Raw genomic sequence first — 21,661 nt, forward strand, 5'->3', positions numbered from 1 at the left:
GGGAGACATGTACTGCCTTGACACAAAGGCTCCAGCAGTTGGTGGTACCTCTGCTGGAGGGACCATGAGTGCTGGAAGGTGAACAGAGAACACATAAAAAGTTCCTTGGTGCCAGGCACAGCTCTGACAGCCATCAGGGCTGCTCTCCTGCTATGCACTGCCAGAGGGATCTGCCATAAGTAATGTCAGACTGTGCCCAGATTGCATCTTTGTGTTGCTAAACAGACCTCTTTCCTCCTCATTGCTGCATGCACTGCCCACTGAGGCACCAGGGGAGGAGAAGCACAACAAAAGCAGGCAGAACCTGGGCAGAGCTGTTCCACTGCAGCCTGGCTCTGCCCTACCACACCTTTGCTTTGGTGCTCATCAGTGGGAAGATAACAGAGAAAGTAAGGCAAGGTCAGGAAGTGAGTACTAAGCTGGGGAGCAGCAGAGCTGTCATTTCAATGACTCATCTTTTCCAAAGGAAAGGGTTTTGCCACATGTCAAGGCACTGGGGAAACCCATCCCACCTTGCCTCCCAAGTTCCTTGGACCACTTGAACAAGAGCTCAAGGCCTTGATACAACTGCTCTCCTTCTGTTGGTTTGCTGTGTGTAAAAGAGCTCGTGGGTCCCTTTGGTGGCAGTCAGCAACTGGCTGACACAGAAATGGGATGGCTCAAGACAGGCCTAAGTCCTGCTTCCTCCAAGTTCACACAGAACTGGATAACATCACAGAAAAAACAAGGACAGGCACCCCCTTTTCATTTTCTTGACCTTAACAACAATTAAGTCAGGACAGCATTTAATATGATAGAGAAAGAGGTGGCTCTGCAATCAGCTGGGCAAGCATCAGCTCTCTCTACAGGCACAGCACCTTCTGCAGTAGCATCCTTGCTTTGCAGCATCTCACCCAAGCCAAGCTTCACTTTGATCAAAACACACAGACATTCTGACTTTGTCAAGAACTTTTATTTACAGGTGTAAAATTGTTCTAAGCATATTCACAACAATAAATATAAAATTACTCTTCAGAGTAAGAAGACAACTTTTTACAAAAATATATCTCTTTTGCACAGAAACACTGATGCAGGGTTCTTATTAAGAAATATTATTTAATAAAAAAATAAAACACTGAAAACAAAATGCTTGACCTATATTGATTGGAACACCAAACAATTGAAATTTGTAAAAGGATATAAATATTGTAAATATCATTAATAAAAATAACATTTAAATAGATGTGGAGCCACTGAGTCCGTCCAGACGAACAGAATGTTGAAGGAAGTCACACTTTCTTCTACAGGGCACCAACCTCCTTGTATTCACTAGTGTTGCTGTGTCTCTTCTTGTGTCGGTACCTGAGAACAGAGAGAAGCGTCACTTCTGAAAAGCCTGTCATCCCAAGGGGCTTTTTAAGGAACAAATGGAGGGAAGGAGGAAGACAAGAGAACTCAATGTGACCTCTCTGTGTTTGTTCCTTCTAGCATATGGGCTATGCCTGTGCTGAGATAACTTGCATGCAGAGCCTCACATCTAAGCTTAGTCCTGAAGATTTCACACATATGTTGAAATCTTGCTGCTGGTAGTGGGCTGTGAAATCCTGCTGCATCCTTGCCTGCACTGGGGCTGAGTGCCCCAACCAACATTGCCATTTTCTCATGTGCTATGGAGACTTCAGGCAAGGAGGAGGAATTTAGGCAGCTACCACCTACCTATCAGATTTGTGAGGCTTAGACTTCCCTCTAGAGCTGTTCTGCCTTGCAATTAGTTATTAGCACAAAGAACAATTCTTGTTGCCCTTGTGTCTGTTGGTAGAGAAGATTGTTGTCCTATGTGCTCTGCAGCTGGCAAAACAATGCTTGTCATATGGCACAGTCACCACAGCACAGCAGATAGCATGAGCGGGAATGGCTTCAAATTGCACCAGGGGAGGTTCAGGATGGATATTAGGAATAATCTCTTAGATTATAACCACTATCTTCTTAGATTATTACCACTCTTAGAGTGGTGAGGCATTGGAACGGGGCTGCCCATGGAGGTTGTGGTATCACCATGCCTGGAAATGTTTAATGAAAGGACAGACGTAGTACTTTGGGACTTGATTTGGTAGGCAGTACTGATGGTAGGTGGATGGTTGGACTGTATGATCTTAGAGATCTTTTCCAACCTTGATGATTCCACAATTCTATCCAGCTGATCTGCAGTTCCCGATGACCAAGGAAATGGCATTACCAAGAGAAGAAACTAGAGCTCTCCCACTCCCTGCCTGCTCTCTCATCTACTCTAAGACATTCTCTAAGACAGGAGAACCAACCTGCTCAGTGATCCAACAGGGTCAGAGAGAATTAGCAGGTACTTGTGCCCCAGTGTGACCCAGCCTTCCATTTGGGTTATGCAGTCAGAACATGGGGTTTTTTTTGGGTTATGCCAGCAGGTTTGCTCAAACTATACTCAGTTGATTGCATGGAGATAAGTACTTCTGTCCAACTGGATATCTTACTATATGCACACTACTGAACCACAAAGGAAATGCTCTTACCTCCTGCAGATGTAGTAGCCTGCGATAGAGATGGCGATGAGGAAAAGCAAAACAAGGATGACTGTCAGTGCCACATACTCTGTACTGAGGGGCTGTCGGACAAGTTCTGAATGCACACATCTGACACCAGAGAAACCTACATCACACCTGAGGACAAGAGAGACAAAAAATGGAGAAATTGCCACAGAATTACATTTCAGCACTCCACAGTGTATGCTCTGCTGCTGGATGTTTCCTTAGGGACAAGCAATTCCAACTTCTATGGCCAAACTCCTTGTGGGTCTAGGAATGCAAATCTTTCAGGAAAGTGAGGCCCCTTAAAGTGCCCAGAGGGTCATTTTTTAGGAGACACCTCACTGCCATGTATGCAATCTGGACCTCTCACTATTGTAAATGAAGATGAACAATAGCAGGAACATCACAGTGAGTGTGCCATGCCTATGGTGGGTTGGTGACTAACCTCACCTGTCTCAGACTCTCACTCTGGTTTCACTGCAGCCAGCTCATATGCTCCATACTTGCTTAAATCCAGCTACGGTCTGTTAGAGATACTCTGCTTCTCTTTAAGTTCTTGTGAGTATTTAAACTCTTTGCTGGGTTGCTGATTGCCTAAACATCAGCAAGATCAGAACCACAAGCAGTTCATCCCAAAGACTATGTCAGGGAGGCCACAGGGCATGCTGTGCTCAGTCCTTACCTGCAATAGTGCTCATCTAGGTCCACTATGTACACACACTGTCCATGGAAACAGTAGTCCTTCATTTCAGGCTTGCACCTGGTTATCCCAACTTGAGCCACACGAGGACTGTTCTCTGTCTGGACTGCAGAAAGGTTTGGTTAGCACCTCATCAGCTTCATTTTTCCTTTCTCAAACAATGTGCAAGCATTACACGTCCAACAAGGCTACCAACAGAGCTGCAATGCAGTGGGCACTGCAGCAGATGAGCCTTCTGGATAGAGTTATACTTACACTGACTCCTCCCTTATAAGCCCCATATCAGCTATTACTGCTTTCACAGCAGTTTTCAACTAAGACACAGATACTACACTGAAAAGTGAGACTCAAGAGCATACAAGCTTTAAGAAAGTTCATGTTCAGCATCAGCAAATGCTCTGTGGATGTTTGGAATGTAGTTCAACAGTAACCTATGGGTAGAGCTGAAGTGTTTTCCAAGGGTCACCAGCTCGAGGAAGATGGCAACCAAACACTTGCTATTTGCAAAGAGGGCTGTGGTGTACACTTACCTAATGCTGTTGTGCAGTTTTCCATTTCACCAGGTGCACATAACGGGATCACTGTTGTGCCCATGACCGCTTGCAATAGGTAACCTATGAGAAAATAAAATCAGAATAAGGTTCCTATTGACTACAGTTATGAATAGGCATGACAAGCCTGCATTCATCGCAGGAAGTAATCAACACGGAGAACTCCTGGAGTTGTGGCTGACTCTGGGCAGAGGACTTCCCAGGACCCAGCAGTCAGCATGGTAGTGCTGCAGCATTATACTGAGGGTCAGTACTTGGCCAGGCTCAGCACCCACCATGGTCTGTCCAAAGGAAGATCAAAGCAAAGCTACTCTTCTGCAGGAGACAGCTCCCTCAGCCTTGCTGCACCCTACCTGAAATGCTGGCCAGTTCCTGCACTCACTCCTCTCCACTATTCAAATGAAAGCCCACTTAGAGAGAGCTACCATGAGACCCCAGACTCCCTCTATCTGCTCAATGAATTCAAAAGATGTCAATCCAGTCACAGGTGCTGGGCCACTGTCACTCATCTGGGAAGGACCCTGGGCAGAAATGAGGACACTGCTGTCCTTCCTCCACCACCCACACTACAGCAAGAAGAGGATGAGAGGCAATGTCCTTAGGTTGCATCAAGCGAGATTCAGGCTGGATGTTAGGAAACATTTCTTCTCAAGAAGAGTGGTGAGGTAATGGAACGGGCTCCTCAGGGAAGCGGTGGAGTCACTGCCTCTGAAGATGCTCAAGAACTGCAGAGACGTGGCACTGGGGATTGTGGTCAGTGGGCATGGTGGGGATGGGTTGGGGCTGTACTTGGTGGTCTTAGAGGTCTTTTTCAATCGTTACAGTTCTGTGATTCTAAGAACTGCAGCTCAGCAGGCCTGGTGTGGGTACCTGCCACACTGGGAGGGCCTGCAGCATGCAGGCAGAGGAATCTTGCTGCATTCCCCTGGGGAGTAGGGGCCCTGCTTCCCTTCTCCCACAGATGCAGCCTATAACGTATTTTGACCTCTTTTGGGGTGTCCTGTGATGCTGCACAGAACAAGCTTTCCAGTACTTGAATGAACATTTCCAAGAACAATCTAAAGGCTCCATGGCTAGCCCACAAAAAGCAATGAATGCTTGTCCCAGCTGAGCATGAATCCACTTTGGGGACACCCCTGTTGTGGTCACAACCTAACCCATTCAGTCATCAGCCCCATGCCAGAGAAGCCTGCAGTTGGTGTCTTTGGGCTGTTTGCCTCCATTAACTTGTCAGCTCATGCATGCCTAATAGATGGAATGTGCCTTCATAGTTTCTTGATCACCCCAGTTCAACTCCAGTTATTAGAAAGTTTCATTACCCCTCAGTGCTAAATCTACAGCAATTTAGGAATTTCCTACAGCTCATCCATTTCTGGGTGATTGGCAGGGCATCCCTTAAGATGTAGTTCAGTTAGATGACAGAAAGGCAGAACATCCGCCTCAGATGGACAGAGCTTTTTTTTCTGTTCTAAACGTATTTCCTGCACAGCCAGGTTACCACAGGGCTTTAGAGAAAGGATGTAGGCTGGGTGCACTCAACCAGAGCCACAGCAAGAGGGCAGTGACATGAGGGACCATAGATGAGCATGCCAGAGACAGCTGCTTCTGATGCATGACTCAGCAGGAGCTGCCTTGCACTCTGACAGGGCAGGACATGAAAGTTTACTTTCAGGGTGGGATTTTATTATTATTATTCTTTTAATTTTTATGTATTTATTTTCACAGCACTTTGTGTTCAGTACAGATTTTACCAGGAGATGCAGGTAGTTGGGTAGATGGGTTTTAAGCCAGCAGAAGGTCTCTGTTCAGCCTACACACTTCTGCTTTGACTTGCATGCTTCCTCCACCTGAGAATGATCTAAGCAGTACCTTCTTAGTCCAAAGTTCTCTGTTGGACAGATACCAGAACACAGCTGAGAAACCGCAACCAAGGCAGACTAGAAGTACAACTGAGAGGCAGGTCAGCCCCTCTGTGCTCAGAGCACAAACGGAGACAAAACACTAGACTCCATAATCGACAGACTAAGGCACACCTGCTCACACAAAGCTGAGCAAAGCCTGCCCCATCCCGGCAGCCAATAACCTCCACCTGACTGTGGGTACAGGCCAGAGGCTGAAGCACAGGTGTGGTATTTGCTGACACCCAGCAGTATTTTCGGCATTTGGGCAAAGTTCTTCTTGCTCCATTTTGCCCTTTCCCCCATGCACATATTTTTCCTCTGACATCAGTGGGAGGGGGATCCTGCTGGAGGATTACGGTTCCACATGCTGCAGTAACAGAGGAATACCTTTCCCAGAATAGTTATCAAGTGATGTATATCAAACGTAGGACCTGGGAGAGGTATTTCTATTTTTATTCCTTCACCGTTCACTAAGTAAATACTGCACAGGGTACAAGATAACAGTAATGAGGTTGATGGTATTTATTAATGCCTCTCAGGAATGCCAGTGCTGTGCCGCCAGCACGCAATACCTGGTCAGGTCCTGCGGGTATCACTCTAAGATTAACTCTGTTTCTGGAATGGGGGTATTGCTGCTGTTTGCTGGACCCTTCACAAAGGATAAAGGAGAAACAGAGTGGTTCCTCAGCTTCCTGAAGCCTTTATCAGAAGTGATGTCCTATGGTAATTATCAGGTCAGCCACTATGGCTTCCAGCTGCAGGATGAGGGACATACATACAAGACTTACAAAATAAAGAACTAGTCTCTCTGCAAGAGTCACACTACTTCAATGGGGAATTGTTAGGATCCTGAGGAGTGCTAGGTCCCTATCATCACTTAATTTGGCTTCATTCACCCCCAAGATCACTGGCCACATGTCAATTCACCTGCAGAAAATTCTCTAATGCTATTTCACATCTGGCACCTCTGCACTCCCCTCAAACACACGTCACTTGGGTTGCACTACCAAAGAAGTGCCAGGCACAGTGGTACCCAGGTGACATCCCCCGCTGGGTCTCAACCCATTTAACTTGGGGGCTGGATCCAGCTGGATCGCCATCATCTGGTTTTACACACTCAAAGACCACCTGACTGCCTAAGGCCTTCTTTGTGCAGAGCAAGCAATGAACTAAGGTCAGCCTGTTTCACAGCCTCTGTGAGCACCACTACCACCACCACCCAAATTTAGTGCATCACCTTCTGTCTCTTTCTGCAGTGAACCACTCTGCCCTACCACACGCCTCTCCAGGCCATGTCAAACCCAGCAATTCCTTCTGGCAGTGAAGGCCAGGTGGAGTGGCTGTGCTCCAGGTGAGGAGTACAGAGCCATAGGGCTGGCAATGAAAGCCTTGCTAATGACTTGCTCTGCTTCAACATGTGGCTGTGCAACTCTGCCCTTGCAACAGCATCTCTGGAGTTTGGGTTATCTGTGTACGCTGAACAAAGCTCTGGGAAAGGGAAAGCAGTCATTTGAAATTATTTTAACCACTGCAGAGAGAGCACACCTCCCCATCTTCATGCTTGGGATATAACACCTTGCTTCTGCTTAGTGCCCAAGGTGGGATGTAACTGTACTGTATGGCCATGGCCAGCAAACATGCCTAGCACTCCTCTTCCTGGAATGAGACATGCCAGAGGCACAGGCATGTCCCACCATGTAAAGGAGATGTTCACCCTCTCTGCCCCCCACTTCTCCATACTCTGTGTACACATGGTGGTAAAGAGAGAGATCCAAATGAATTCCCCCTGCAGCAATGAGCTGAAGCACCTGTGCATGTCACTGGGAAGCAGTGTCTGCACTGCATATTGCACCCACAACTTCAGAACTGCTGACTCAGAGCCACGGATGCCCTAAAGCAGCCCTGCAGACAGCAGCCTGCATGGGAGTACCATCACTCCAGCAAAGCCCCCACAATCACCTTGTACTCTGTGACAGAACTTACTCTTACGAAGAGATAATTCAGATAATTACTTATTATGCACACCAGTCATTTCAGCACCACTTCCACTCCCATGCAGACCTGCACACCAATGACTGGATTCACACACCACCCTTGCTCCTAGCATGGGACAGAGGGCCCTACACTGCAGGGGAAGGAGAAATCCATTATTGCTTCCTGTCAGACACACCACCTGCTGCCACCTTCTGTACCTCCAGGTTCAGACACCTCTGCAGTCAGCTCAGACATGGCATAGGAAACCACAAAGTTCCCCTGAGCCAGTGACAGCCTGGATATGGAGCTGATGATGGCCACTGGAATTAAGTCCTGCCTTGGGGCAGTGAAGCTCTGCAGCCTGGCACAACAGCAGCCATCAGCTGGAGACGGACTTCCCAGCTGCATCACAGAGTTCTGCTTGGACTGCTGACCTGGGCTAGAAAGGCACTGAAGCGCTCCCAGCACTTGCTATGAGGCCACCTCGCTGTGACTAATCTGTCCCCTACCATTAGATTCTGTGCCTGCCCCGGAAATACATCAATCTGTACACAAATCCATGAAGACATACCAGTTCCTTCCAGTGCCAGCTGTGCGCAAAGCACGGCTGAGTCACAGGTTAAAAGAGGTTTAACCTGCTGTCACTGCAGCAGCTGAGGCATGAGCCCTATGGAAACACCTGGCCAAGAGGAAAGACAGAAACTCCTGCTGCAATTGGTCTTGGAATTGGCCTTGGGAGCTGACTGACCCATTGCCTCAGACTCTGAGCCCAGCACTGCAGGCATAAGAACACGCTTTGTGATGAGGGCAGAGTGAGCGCTGCAAGTCTCAGCCCTGCCTCAAGCATTGCTGCATGCAGTGTGCATCACCCCAAAGGGTCACTGCCTCACAGCCCCAGTGGAGCTGTAGGATGGGAATCAGCTGTGTGTTCTGGGACTCTGGGAGCCAGGAGGAAGCACTTTTCTGAGGAGCTCACTTCAGGTAAGGATGTAAGAAGCAGGAAGGCAAGGGGCACACGGCCTGCTGTGACAAGCAGAGGCCCCTCTATTTGCCCCCAGCACTGAGCTCACTCAGAACAGTAGGACAGGATGAGAGAACAGAGCAGCTCCTGCTGCCGGGCAGGAAAAAGGGAACGAGCACACACTTTCCCCCATCACATCGCACCCCTGCACATGCAAGATTCCAGGCACTCACCGAAGAAGAGAAGCAGACTGCGGGTTCGAGGGCCGCCGGCGTCCATCGCTGTCGCGTACACTGGTTGAGAGAAGGAGGAAGAGGAGAAGAGGAAGGCGGCGGCAGAGCTGCGGAGCGCTGTGGGGCAGCCGGGCCGTCCCGGTCTTTATGTGCGGCGGAGAGGCGGGGCGGCGAAGTGATGAAACCCTGCAGGGCTCGGAGCAGGTGCTCGTCCACACCAGCTTCCTCCCGCGGCGCGTTCCGCCTCCTCCCGTCCCCCCGTGCCCGGAGGCGATGCCCCGAGGGGGACTGGGGCACCCTCGACCCGGACCCCGCCCCCTGGTGCACGTGCTGCCTTTATCCCTCTTTCAGCAAACATTGCTGCGGTGGCACACCTGGCTGTAAAACGGGCTGCCAAGCGGGCCCGGGGACGCATAGCCACGGCTGAGGGCAGCGTTGTTGGGGCTGGGTATAATGGTGTGGGTGCCAGCGCAGGTGGGTGCAGAACCACTTGGATGGGGCCTGGGGATGCAGCATACCCCCAGCACCGCCGAACGTTGACCAACAGCGTTGGGAAGGCAGCCACAAACTCGCTGCCCTCCCCAGTCTCCCACCTGCTGGCATTTCCTGTCACCCCTCAGCCCACGCGTGCCATGAGCCTGGGCGCTAGGCACAGAAATGGTCCATTAGGTTCCAGAATAGGACTCAGGAATGTAGTACCTCACCTCCGCCTGCTGGGATGGCTGAAGGGCACCGTGTCCCTCCAGTGCTCGGCAGCGTGGGCAGCTGCTATGCCAACTGACCAGCACTTGGCTGGGTTTAGTTCTTCCTGCATTCTGCTGAAGGCAGTTGCTACACTCCATTGCTAGGTGAAGCATGGCCTCATTGCCTACGCCATCAGAGTTGGGGGATACGCCACCCCACATCTCTCTGTACATGTGTCTGACAGGTGAAACACTTTTTGCCCGAACTGCTCAGCAATGAGAGCTGTTTTCCTTTTAAAGCAACACCATGACCTTTTTCATCAAAAAAGGTAATGTTATACCCTATTTATTGTGGAACTGATAAGCCTACCTCATAGTGCAAGGAATGGGACTGTTGATAACAAGGTGCAATTAAATAGCTGATAACTCCAGTATTCATAGTTTCTCTACTGCGCAAGTGTTATTGATACAACAGAGTTCACTACAGAAGATACTGGAGAACATGACAGAGCATGTCTCCATACTCGGATTCCAGTTCTAAGAAATAAACACATCAATTTTGGGAGTTTGGGAACAGACCTGGTACTTACAAGTCACTCTTCTGCTTATTTTGGGAACACTTTCATAGATCCACGGAAGCGTGGAGATGCTGAAAGTAAAAAGCTCAGTGTGTTACTACTGCATTACGTCAGCACAAGCTGTTAACTATGCAAACATAGAGTTGGCAAGATTGGGTACCGAAAGCTCTGCATGGAACCGAAGTTCACTCTGTGAAGAAATGGGACATAATGTTAGCCTGAATCTTTTGCCAAGTCCATTTTTGTCCCTGCAGTGCTATGGCCCCAATACGATCACTTCATTGCATTAAGTTGAGCAGGTGGTAGCTTTTCTGATGCCACATGACTGCTTTTGTTGCTTCTTTAATTGGGGCTGATCCCTTTTATTAAGGACTTTATTGTCTGCTCCTTTGGGGCTCACAGTGAGTAAAGGAAGTAATTGCAATCATAGGAAAACGTTTGTGCATGTGGGCATTTTCCAGGATGCTTTAAAAGCAACATCATTGCAGAACTTCCACTTTATAATTAATTTCACCCTTAAATTCCTGTGTGATTTATCCTCTGAAAAGAGAGCATTTAATTATAGTTCTGTACCGGTATCCAGATACCAGGTAACGCTGACACCACTGAAGCCATTCATTGGAATTTCCTCTTTCAGATTTGAATCTGTAGGCAACAAGTACCACATACAGATCTTTGCTTCACCTTTCTGTAATTTTCTCTGTCTTGTGGTTTATGTTTCCACATCAGCCATCCCCACTTGAATGATTCACCATCCTCTTCCCCTGTGTGGAGGTGCCTCTTTGGATACTGACCATACACACTCTTAAGAGCCACTGTTCCAGTTGCTACTCTTCACATTGGGTAGTACCTTTCTACACCAATGGATCCATTGTAAGGCAGATTTGTTACATCCCATGAATCCAAGGAGAAAAGCAGAAGATGCTTGAGAATGCATTTCTTCATAGTGATTGGCTGTAGAAGAATACAGGTGCATTCCTAATAGTGAACTGTCACTTTATGTATGTGTTCTTGCATAACAAACCCATACATGACAGATGACTCCTACTTTCTGTAAAACCCACGTCCAGTGTTAGGCACTGCCATTCTGGGTACTGATCTGCATTGCTTTTTTGTCTGTCAAGATTATCACCTATTTCCAAAAACAACATATTTTTGTTAGAAAGTGTTTTTGAAAATAGAAGACAATCATAACCTTGCTTTGAAGCACTGGGTAACTTTACATAAGAACTAAAAAGGTGAAAAACATGATCACAAATGCTGTAAGAAGGCATATACCTAATTGGGATCCATACTTGAGATAGGCTGCAGGAAATGGAGTAAGGAAAAAGCCTTGAGCCAGACTTACTCTATAGAGAGGTCAGACTCAAATCTACATCTGTGATGAATCATTTAGGGCCAGTGTACTTAACCAAGCTCTTCCATAAACGATGAGTTCAAAATGCTAACCCAAGGCTGCAAGTAGCTCTTCCTGGAAACGCATGGTGAGGTCAAAGCTCCCAGACAAAAGACATTTTGCTGTTTAAAATAACAATCACCCCAAATTCAGTGGTTTCTTGGGCAACTTCTTGGGTCAGCATTAAGCAGAAACTGAAACAAAAACAGAAGCAACAAACCAAAGAGTTCTAAATCCCATCAATCTTGATGCATCTCAAAAGATGGAAAGGTAAAGGCAAAAGCAGGTTTTCACTCTGCTGGCATATAGGAAATTTCCATTCCTCTGAGCAGCTCCTGAGTGTCCCAACACATGCCGCCGGCAGGAAGAGCTCCTTAGTGCTCATCTGCTGTTTTCCCTTTCCTAATTATAGCTCTCTGCAAAGTAGTTCCCTCGTCTCGAAGGAGGTGGCAGCTTCTTCCATTTACAGGATCTTTTCATGGTTTCTGTCTTGACTTGCTGCTAAGCAAACCTGTATTTGTACCCATGTGAAGGGTGCACCAAGCCAGGTCCCATCTATGCATTCAGTCAGTTTGGACCCTTGCTCCTAATCATTTGTTAAGACTCTAAGTAGGACCAAGGTGGAAGAGGAGTGGTTTCCCCACTGTGGGTGGCAAGAATTAAGCTACTAGCCATACAGGTTTCTGCCTTTCCCCCCTTCACCTGGACTCACAACTGATACTTTCTTACATGCATTCAGCAAAGGCTCAGGGAAGCACGATGCCACACTTCTGAATTGCCTTCCTCGTGATCTAAAGGCATTTTATTGTTAGCAAACAGTAAGCACGCCATGAAATGATAGTGCGTTGCTGCCAGCCAACCTCGTGGCACTTCTGCTTGATGGCTCTGAGCACAGTAACACTCTGGGGACTGAGAAATGGCAGCGAGAGCCACTGCTGCAAGGTGGTGTGACTCAGCTGCACTCACTGCCTCCCACTGGCTTTCACCACAGCACTCAGCCCAAGCTGTGGGCTCTGCACCACTGCCCTTCTTTACTCTCCTGCATCCTTGCCATGGACAGCCTAGGGAAGGCAGAGGGCAAGGAGATGCTCTGTATGAGTGTTACCATCAGAGGGAAAGAGACAGATTGCTGTGGCCTCCGCATTTTGTCTGTGACTCAGTGGTGAGTGCCACTTGCACGCTTGGCCATGTGCATGGAGATGGGTACTCTCAGCATGAGGTGTGGTGCTGGGGATGATGAAGTAAACAGCAATTCACTGGAACCAGATCAGCCAGCGCACATCCCCAACGCAGAACCTAGGAAAGAGGTACAGGTCTATGGTGTATTTGTTTGGCCCAGTGATGGCTGCTAGGCATGAGAGGAGATGCACTTAGTGGAATTCCCCCATCCACTGGCATTATGGGACACTCCTATTACTGTTCTTATAATTACTGTTAATCATTACTATTACTGCAGTGACCAAAAAGAAAGCAGTCAGGATCAGGCCGTCATTGGAGCAGCATTGTCATGGAGGGATGATGAGACAGCCCGCCCCAGGGAACCCATAAACATGGTGCCCAATTTATCACCGCAGTCACATTGCAAAGTAGGACACTGTAGTGCCCAATGAAGCTCTTCTACAACCTGAGCAAAAACAAACCACAGCATTCCCTTGGGCTGAGCTATAGCAGCCTCATTTGTGTCTGCTTGGAGCCAGGATGCTGGCATCATGCTCCGACCAAGTGTGGCTGGAGGGTAAGGAGCTGGCCAGGAACACCTCTGGATCTCAGCACTCAACAAGATGTTTCCCTTCTGTATTTTCACTCTGCTAGTGCAATCTGCAATAGAACCCCATATTCTTTGGTCTTTGTGAATTTCACATCACCAGCTCCAAGAGCCAGCTGTGAGTAGGAACGAGCAAGAGTAACTGAAATAATCTTCCAGTCACCTTCCCCTCCCATCCACAGTCTGAACACGACCTCAGGTATCCAGCTTCCCTGAAGATCATCTCTAGGTGATGGACAGAAGGAAGGGATGAGAAAGCTGGGTCATGGGCTGGGTACCAATAGGGAGCTGCAGGGAGAAGCTGCTGGCATCTGCACAACTGAGAAGGGTGGAGAGCTCCATCCCACACAGGACCTCTTTGTTCCAACATTGATTTCCTTCCACTGCATTCCATTCTAATGTGAACTGAAGCTAAGGATGAAATGCCAGGTGAGGAAGAATGCACTCTGGGAAACACTGGACAAAACTACAGAACAGAGTCTTCTGAATCCAGTTCAATTCCTCAGCAAAGATGGTCCCTCTAAAGGGTATTCAGAGAACATAGGCATCCCCAAAAAACTTTTTGTTCTTTTTTTAAAAATTTCAGTTAATTTTTGTAGGATTCCAAACAGAGGCTGTGCATTGGATGCTCTGGATGAGACAATCTCAGCCACCAACTTGCAGCATGCTTACAGCAGCGGTCACCCCTTCATACATAACACATGTTCCAGCTCCACACCCAGATTAATCCACCTTGCCCAACCAGGTGTACAGGCAGCCTGACATCAATCACAACACAGAGCATTAAGCTAGCACCAGAGATGGCCTGTGCTCAGGTGGAACATGCCAGGCAGCAGAGCTCATGCAGAAAACAGCCCAACTTTTTGCTCCATCCACACCTCCCAGCCCTCCCTCTTTGTTCGCGTAACATTCCCCTGCGTGGACCAAGGAGAGCAATTTCCAGGAAGGACTATCGTATGCAAAACTAATTGCCTGTCTTTCCAAATCAACCCCTTTAAAGGGCACGTGGGTTAGCTACATCGGAAAAGAGGTCTCTGCGCAATTCTCTCTCCTCTCTCATAGAGCACTCTTACACAATGCACTGCACACGGTGGCATGCATCTGATTACACTGGAGCAACTCTGATGACCATGTGCAGTAACCATGTGACATGCCAGCATCGCTGACAGCATTGCAAACGTGGGAATCGTCCTTTACGTAGATCTAAATAAGGTTGGAGCCTCTAGGCAATGGCCTTTGATTGTTTACAGTTTTCATAAACAGGATGCTAACAATTTGTAAATATCCATTGGAAATCCATCAGCTGTGGATTTCCAAATTCACAATGGACCAGTTTAGTATATGCTCATCTGCAGTAAGTCTATCCCTACTGAAAAAAAACCTTCATTGTTAACATTACATGACCATTTCTGACCACAACAAACTGCTACTAATGGGCCTGTTAGAGCACTTCCAGAGGAAGGACACTAAAATGACCGCAGGGATGCAACATGGAACACCTTCCCTACACGAACAGACTAAGAGAGTCAGGGCTATTCAGCCTGGAGAAGAGAAGGCTCTGGGGAGACCTGAAAGCAGCATTTCAGTATCTAATGACAGGTAACAGGAAAGAAGGGGCAGACACTTTAGCGGGGTCTGTTGTGACAGGACACAGGCAATTGCTTTTAAACTAAAAGAGGAGAGATTTAGATTGGATGTAAGGAAGAAGTTTTTTACAGTGAGGGCAGAGAGGCACTGGCACAGGTTGCCCAGGGGGTGGTAGATGCCCCATCCCTGGAGACATTCAGGGTTAGGCTGGAGGGGATCTGAGTACCCAATCGACTTGCATTGCAGGGGAGTTGGACTGGATGGCCTTTAAGGGTCCTTTCCAAGTCAAATGATTCCATGATTCTAATTGCATGTATCAATAATTGTACTTCCTAGGTTCCACACATTGATTCTGGAGTTGGTACATCTTCAGAATGTTTTCTGGGGAACACAGAATCAAAGAAATAAAGCCCAATTTTTGTCATCATTTTCCATATTCAGCAATAGCAAGGGAATTACATAGCTCTAAATTCCCATTGCTATAACTTACCTAGAGGGTTTTTGTTGCATTACCTTTTGCTCTTCACAGAAACTTCCCTTCAGCAGAACAGAGATGGGGACACATGAGTGTCCAAACTAGCATATACAAATGGAAAAAGTCTGTTGCTCTAAAATTTTCTTGGGACTTTCTTGAGTGTTGCAGAACAGGACATTTGGGTGGTCAGTGAGTCAGGATCTGCACGTAAACTGGTACACTGTCATTTCTAGCACAAGAATGACTAGCCTACTGCTGGGTTTGCATTGATACAGGGCAGCCTGACAGCACATCCTCAGCTCCAACACTAGTGCCCTCAGGAACTGTTAACTCCAGGCAACAGCCGTGGTCAGTTAAGATCAGGTAAAAACAAAACATTTGAGAAATAATAATTGATGTAACATTCAGTGTTACTCAAGCGCATGAGGGAGCCCCAAGAATATACTGTTGTGAAGCCCTGATGTCACTTGTTCTGTGTATTGCACTATGAACTCAGCTTGGCTTCAGATAGCTTTGCAGATAAATCAGGGAGAAACTAACTTACATGCACTATGAATGTATCTCCAGCTAAGAGATGAGATAATTCAGTGTCCTTGGAGAGATACGAGAAGCATTTAAAGCATAAAAATTGCTCACCTTTCCCTTACCTGGTAAATTGATAAACAGAAACAGTACTGCTCAATAGTGCCTAAAAGTCTGACGTAAGCCTCCAAAAGCAAAGGAGACTGGAAGTTGGAGCAGCCATGGTGGGAGGGTGTACAGCTTCAGTAACAGAACATTCCAAATCAGCATCCACCAGGCAATAACATAACACAGTGCATGTGATGAAAACTGCAGAGGGGAAAAGCATTCTTAAAACCACTTGTTTCAAATTACTAACACCTGAAACTTCCCCTCGGCTGTTTGAAGGTGGGAGAGATGAAGGAGGTAGGCAGCAAAGCAAAAGCAGATGGTGTGGTGTATGTGAATGGGGGTTCTAACTGTAGCCATCACTTTGTCCCTTGGATACACACACTGCCTGCTGGGAGTTGTCATGGTGCTCTCAAAGAACCAAGCCTTCCTATGCCTGCTTCCTCCCCCTTATCACAGGCAGGTAAGCCTGCATCTTGTGCCACAAACCCTGAACCTTGGTAGCCTGTTGCCTTACGAGAGATGGGAGAGCTGGGAGGTCTACATGGGTAGACCCATGTTGGAGCTACTACCCAAATCCTCATGAGATGTGGAAACCCTTGTCTGGATCTTCATTGTATCATATGGAATTGTCATTCTGTCTTATTTGTATGACAGTATTATTTCACGTAAGGCTATAATCCTCTAGGAAGTTTAATTCGTGGGCTCAAGGTTTTGTGTAGGGCAAGAAAAAGTTCTGTGTGTCACTGACTTCTGCTCTGGCTGAAAACAGAGGTTTTACTTCTGCATGCAGCAGTCAGCAGTCATTAATTAGGAGGCATTTGGGGCTCTGTGCTGCATCCCTTGCTACAGCTGTTACACACACAAATGCAGAACTCTGCTGGCAGCCAAAGGCAGGAATCAGACCAAAGCATGTATGAGGCTCTCAGGACACTCAAGGATACCGACAGTACAGGTAGCCCAAGTCCCCACCCACTGAAGTGAGTAGAGGTTTGCTGCAGCAGGGCTGGGAGCCAGGCCAGATCTAACAGGGGAATCCCAGATGCCCACTTAATGATTATTTCTCTTAATAATATTCTCTCTTAAAAGTCTTCCAGTGGAGACATTCAATTTCTACATTTCACAAACGCTTAATGGTTTAAAAAGCAACCACCACCTAAGTGTTGCCTAAATACCCTTTTCAGGACTTTCCAGGCTGCAGTTTGAAAATGGCACCTGAATTACAAGAGTGCACCAGAGCAGTTTATAGCTGTTTCCCACACAGGTGTATCTTTCCTCTGCCTCAGTGAACTGAGAGGTCAACCCTGCACAAACACAGCCCAGTCCAGCTACCCCCAGACTCTGTATGGTTTTGCTGAGGTCATGGGCACTTCTGTGCTGGTTCCAGAGCACGTGCACACGTGTGTGCAAGGTCGTGCCCCCAGACTGCGTCACTGCCCATTCTTACTTGGAACAATCAGGAAGAAACTCCTGGTGTTTCTTGGCTCCTGCACATATTTTTCATGCACAGAGGAGCACCCAGCCCATAGAGAACATTTTTTTGCTGCTGTAATCTTGATGGAAAAAGCAGTTGGTGATGGAGGAAGGCATTCAGATGGCTGAGAAGTGCCTGAGGGAAGAGAACATTCAAACATATTTGCACATGAGAAATCACGAACGTGCCACCAAAAAAGTCAGGAGAAGCATTAACAAGGTGAGGGGAAAGGGCAGGAGAATTTCCAGTCCCACAGCTCCCTGGGAGTCTGTTGCTTTGTAATATACCATCCAGATTCTCCTGATTTGTTTTGCAGGTTAGAAATTACAAATCTCAAAGGTCCATTAAGCTCAGCGCCTTTTGCCAGGCTTACATTGCCTTCGTCATCACATTCATGTTTATCTTGAAGTTCACAGTTCTGCCTCTTGCCATGAGGGCTGCAAGAGAAATCAGCAGGAATCCCTACTTGGAGATTTCCACAGCCACCACTCCACCTGTCACAGCCATCACTGGACTTGTTTCTGTGTGTAGACCCAGATCTGAACTAATGTTAGACAAAGGGATTGGATGTCATGTCACAGCCACCACTCAGCTGGGAACTGCAGCTGCAGATGTTTTCCTCACTGGAAAAACAGAACGGATATTCTTCTAGACCTGTGTTATTCAGCATAAGGGCATGTAGACCAACACCAGCACTGCATGAGGTGCTGTGCCAGAGCTGCAGCAACTGCACCCAACAAACCAACATATGAGATGCTGAGAGTTTCCAAAAAGAACAAATGCAGATAAGGCCATGTGGCACCTTCCTCATGTTTGGTTGGATGAACACCGTCCTTCATATAGACATTACTTCAACCGTCTCGGGTTGGGTATTAGGAAATATTTCCTCTCTGAAAGACTGGTGAGGCACTGGCACAGGCTGCCCAGAAAGGTGGTGGAGTAGCTGTCCCTGGTGGGGTGTTCAAGATCTGTGGAGATGTGACACTGAGGGACATGGTCAATGGCTATAGTGGGGATGGGTTGGTGGTTGTACCTGGTGATTTTAGAGGTCTTACCTGAATGATACCGTAGTTCTATGATTCTATGACATGAGCATATAATGCCATAGTCTTGAAGGGGGAAAAAAGGCACAAGAACTGTTAATCAAAACCAGCATGATCTGGCTGTTCATAGGTTAGCAAACCAGGGATGCACTGAACACACCAGGTCCTCCCTGTTATGCAAAGACACCACAGCAACCTGCTGAGCCTATGGGTTGGCCCATAGCCTTCCAAATTGAGACTGGTATTTATTGGACAGCTTCCTGGAGCAATGCTCATTCACATCTGCCACTGGGCTCTGTCAAACAGCTGGCAGAAGTCAATGACATGTGGTTCATCATGGGATTTTTCATAACAATGAGACACAAAAAGACTTAGCCTTATGTACAGAAATGATGTCAAACAAATTATCTTCGCCTGAATTAGTCAGATGCTCTCGCAAAGCGTGGAGCTGTGCGCTCATGTCGTAGCCTTGGCTGTGCTGTGTCTCAGAAGGAGCTACAGAGAGGCATCTGCACAGCTGCAATGAGCAGTGCAGAAAGATCCCAGTGCTCCTTGTTAGTTAGATTTGTTGTCACAGTAGGGAGGAAAAAATAGAGATCGAAAACTCCCAAAAGGTGGAACTCCAGAGCCAAACTGTATAGTGAGCATTTAAAACTGCTTTTGCCCTGCTTTGTGAAATTCTCAAGCAAATTTTTAATTTTCTTTCTTCCCTAAATTGAAATGTTAACTTGTCTGATTCAGTCCACATAGCAATCTTTTGAGACTGGCTATGCAGCAGCCTCAGGGTGGCTGAGGAAACTGCTGCTCCTACTCAGATGTAACAGGCAGACACAGACCGTAACCAACATTTACAAATGAGCTGCAAGGAGAATTCCATGACAGGGGGTATTAGATTGACATTTTTCTGTGCTACTTCCTGCCTACATTTTTACTTCCTTTCCTACGAGATCATTTATCCAACTGAAGTAAGGAAGACAAAAGATCTAGACTTTGGGCTATGGAAAAGTGACCAAAAGTGCAAACAGATTTCCATCCTTTCACTAATGAGAAACAGCAGATGGCAGCCCTGCCACAGGTGGACATTTTTTCAGTCCCTTTCATGCCCTACACCTCTGCTGTTTCCCTTACGGGGTCCAGGGTGAGTGACCTGAGGGCCCAGGATCTACACATGTGCCTTGCCTTGTGGAAGTTAGGTATAGTGACTTCGCTTTTCCAGGACTGTTTCCTCCCTCTTGTTCCATCTGACTTCCTCCAGAAGAGGCATTCTCTTCTCCCTGTAGTTATCCAACCTCACCTTTTTTGTAAGGGTCCATCTGCCTACATGGCCATGAGCACATGAACCAAGTGAAACACAGCTCTCCATCCAGGAGTCTGTGTCAGACCTCCAGTGGGTGGGTGCTCCTTCTATCTGCAATGCAACTCCAACCTGAGCTAGGAAGAACAGTGCTCCAAGCAATGGCACAATCAACATCTTCCTCTTCTGCTCAAACAAGAGGCATCAGCAGTGCTGTGACATGTCCTTCAGATCGCCAAAATCTGCTTCTCACAGAGCCTTCTCGCTCCCATGCAATTCAGCGAGAGTAGGAGCAGCCAGTCTTGTCATAGTACAAGATTTTATTGCTGTCATGATAATTAACGACTACTTACAATGAGCTTTTAATGAGTACCTGCACTCTTTTTTTTCCCTCTGTTTGTTTGTTAACTGGGTCATAGAGGTGTTCCAAATGATTTCCTGGATTTACAGTACAACGGAGACCTCTACAGGTGCTTCCCTCCTCAGAGCCAGGCTAATATAACGTGTACACACATCACTGCAGGTGCTATCAGTGCTCCATGGCTCAGAGTTGTGCAAACAACACTTCCAGTCTCTCTGTTGTCAGGTCCACATATTCAATCACAGCTTAGGGCCACCTAACACTTTGAGATGCTAGCAATAACCTGTACATTCCCTCTGTGCACTCCTTGTTTATCAAGCTGACCTTTCTAAAGGCAGCCATGAAGCTGTTCTGCTCTGAGCCAGGAGCTCCCAAGGAGCAGGACCACTGGAGACCCTACATACAATAGGCTCAGACTGTAGACAGTGTTCTAGGACACAGTCCAGTATTATATAGCTCAGACTTGACACCAGGTGGCTTCTGCCATGCACATCAGCACTCTTCAGGTGAATTATTTTATATGCACAAGAAGCAGTGGTTTTGCCTCCATAAATATTATTTTGCAAGGACAGCCATTTTTCCCACAAGCTTGTACCCCATTCTTCTAAGGGGACCTTGCTGGGGTCAGGCAACTGCAGGCTACATAGATGTTTTAGATGGAAATGAGTGTTGGATACTGAACAGGTACCCGAGCCCCAGCATTAGTGGCAACAAACACACAGATGCTGAGAGCAGGCACCTGTGCAGGACTTGATGGCCTGAGGACAGACAGGCTGGAGTGATGCACCACCAGAAAATGTGGTGTGGTTCCAGCAGCCAGGATCAGACACGATATAGGTGCTGTGCCCTTTGGGAAGGCAGTCTCAGACTTTATTGTCTGTCTGTTAGTTCTACTGAGCTTCTTGCCCCCAACAAGCCTGACAAGACTGCCCAGGAGCCACATAATCACAGGGTCTCCTCACAAAGAGGAGAGCATTCTTGGCACGTGCAGCTTCCAACTGTGCACCTTTACAGAAGGAGTCTGATAAACGAGGCAGGAAGGATGGTCCCACTCCTCTGCCAGGCCAGTTCTGCAGGAAATTCTGCACAGTAAGCAGCAGCGGGCAATACCAGCCAGGCAGCATCTGTCACTGATGGAAGAAGAGCTGAGTGCAGCCGACTTCACAAAGTGATCTGATGCAGCACGGATTTCCTCAGCGTGGTCACTGCATTGAGCCACCATTCAGCGGTGAGTCATTCCTGCAGCAATGCCTGAGACCCAGCTGGCCACATGAAAACCTCAGAGCTGCAGCAATGACTCTTCTCCCACATAGGCTATAGCCTGTGAACACTCCGCAGACCAACAGAAAGCATCATCTGGGTGGGTGCCACCCCCGAGCAGGCAAGATGCTGGCAGCCTGCTCCCAAGACAGGCTTAAGCACATATGGCACCCAGGTGGGGAGTAACCCACTTTCGGAAGCCTCAACACCATTTGGATAAACAGAAGATACAAAGCAAAGATATCCTTTCCCTTCCAT

The 21,661-nt window shown here is 47.5% G+C and overlaps 1 protein-coding gene across 1 annotated transcript; it reads right to left on the bottom strand.

Moving 5' to 3' along the window:
- Positions 1-934: 934 nt before the first annotated feature.
- EREG (epiregulin) lies at positions 935-9,144 on the bottom strand. The gene is made up of 5 exons (XM_072336308.1): positions 8,858-9,144; positions 3,768-3,851; positions 3,220-3,343; positions 2,523-2,669; positions 935-1,341 (listed from the first exon to the last, which is right to left on the bottom strand). The coding sequence occupies exons 1-5, from the start codon at positions 8,901-8,903 to the stop codon at positions 1,281-1,283; spliced, it is 462 nt and encodes a 153-aa protein (XP_072192409.1). The 5' UTR covers positions 8,904-9,144; the 3' UTR covers positions 935-1,280.
- Between the last annotated feature and the right edge of the window lie 12,517 nt (positions 9,145-21,661).

The sequence above is a fragment of the Excalfactoria chinensis genome, chromosome 4, assembly GCF_039878825.1.
Source record: "Excalfactoria chinensis isolate bCotChi1 chromosome 4, bCotChi1.hap2, whole genome shotgun sequence".
NCBI lineage: Eukaryota > Metazoa > Chordata > Aves > Galliformes > Phasianidae > Excalfactoria > Excalfactoria chinensis.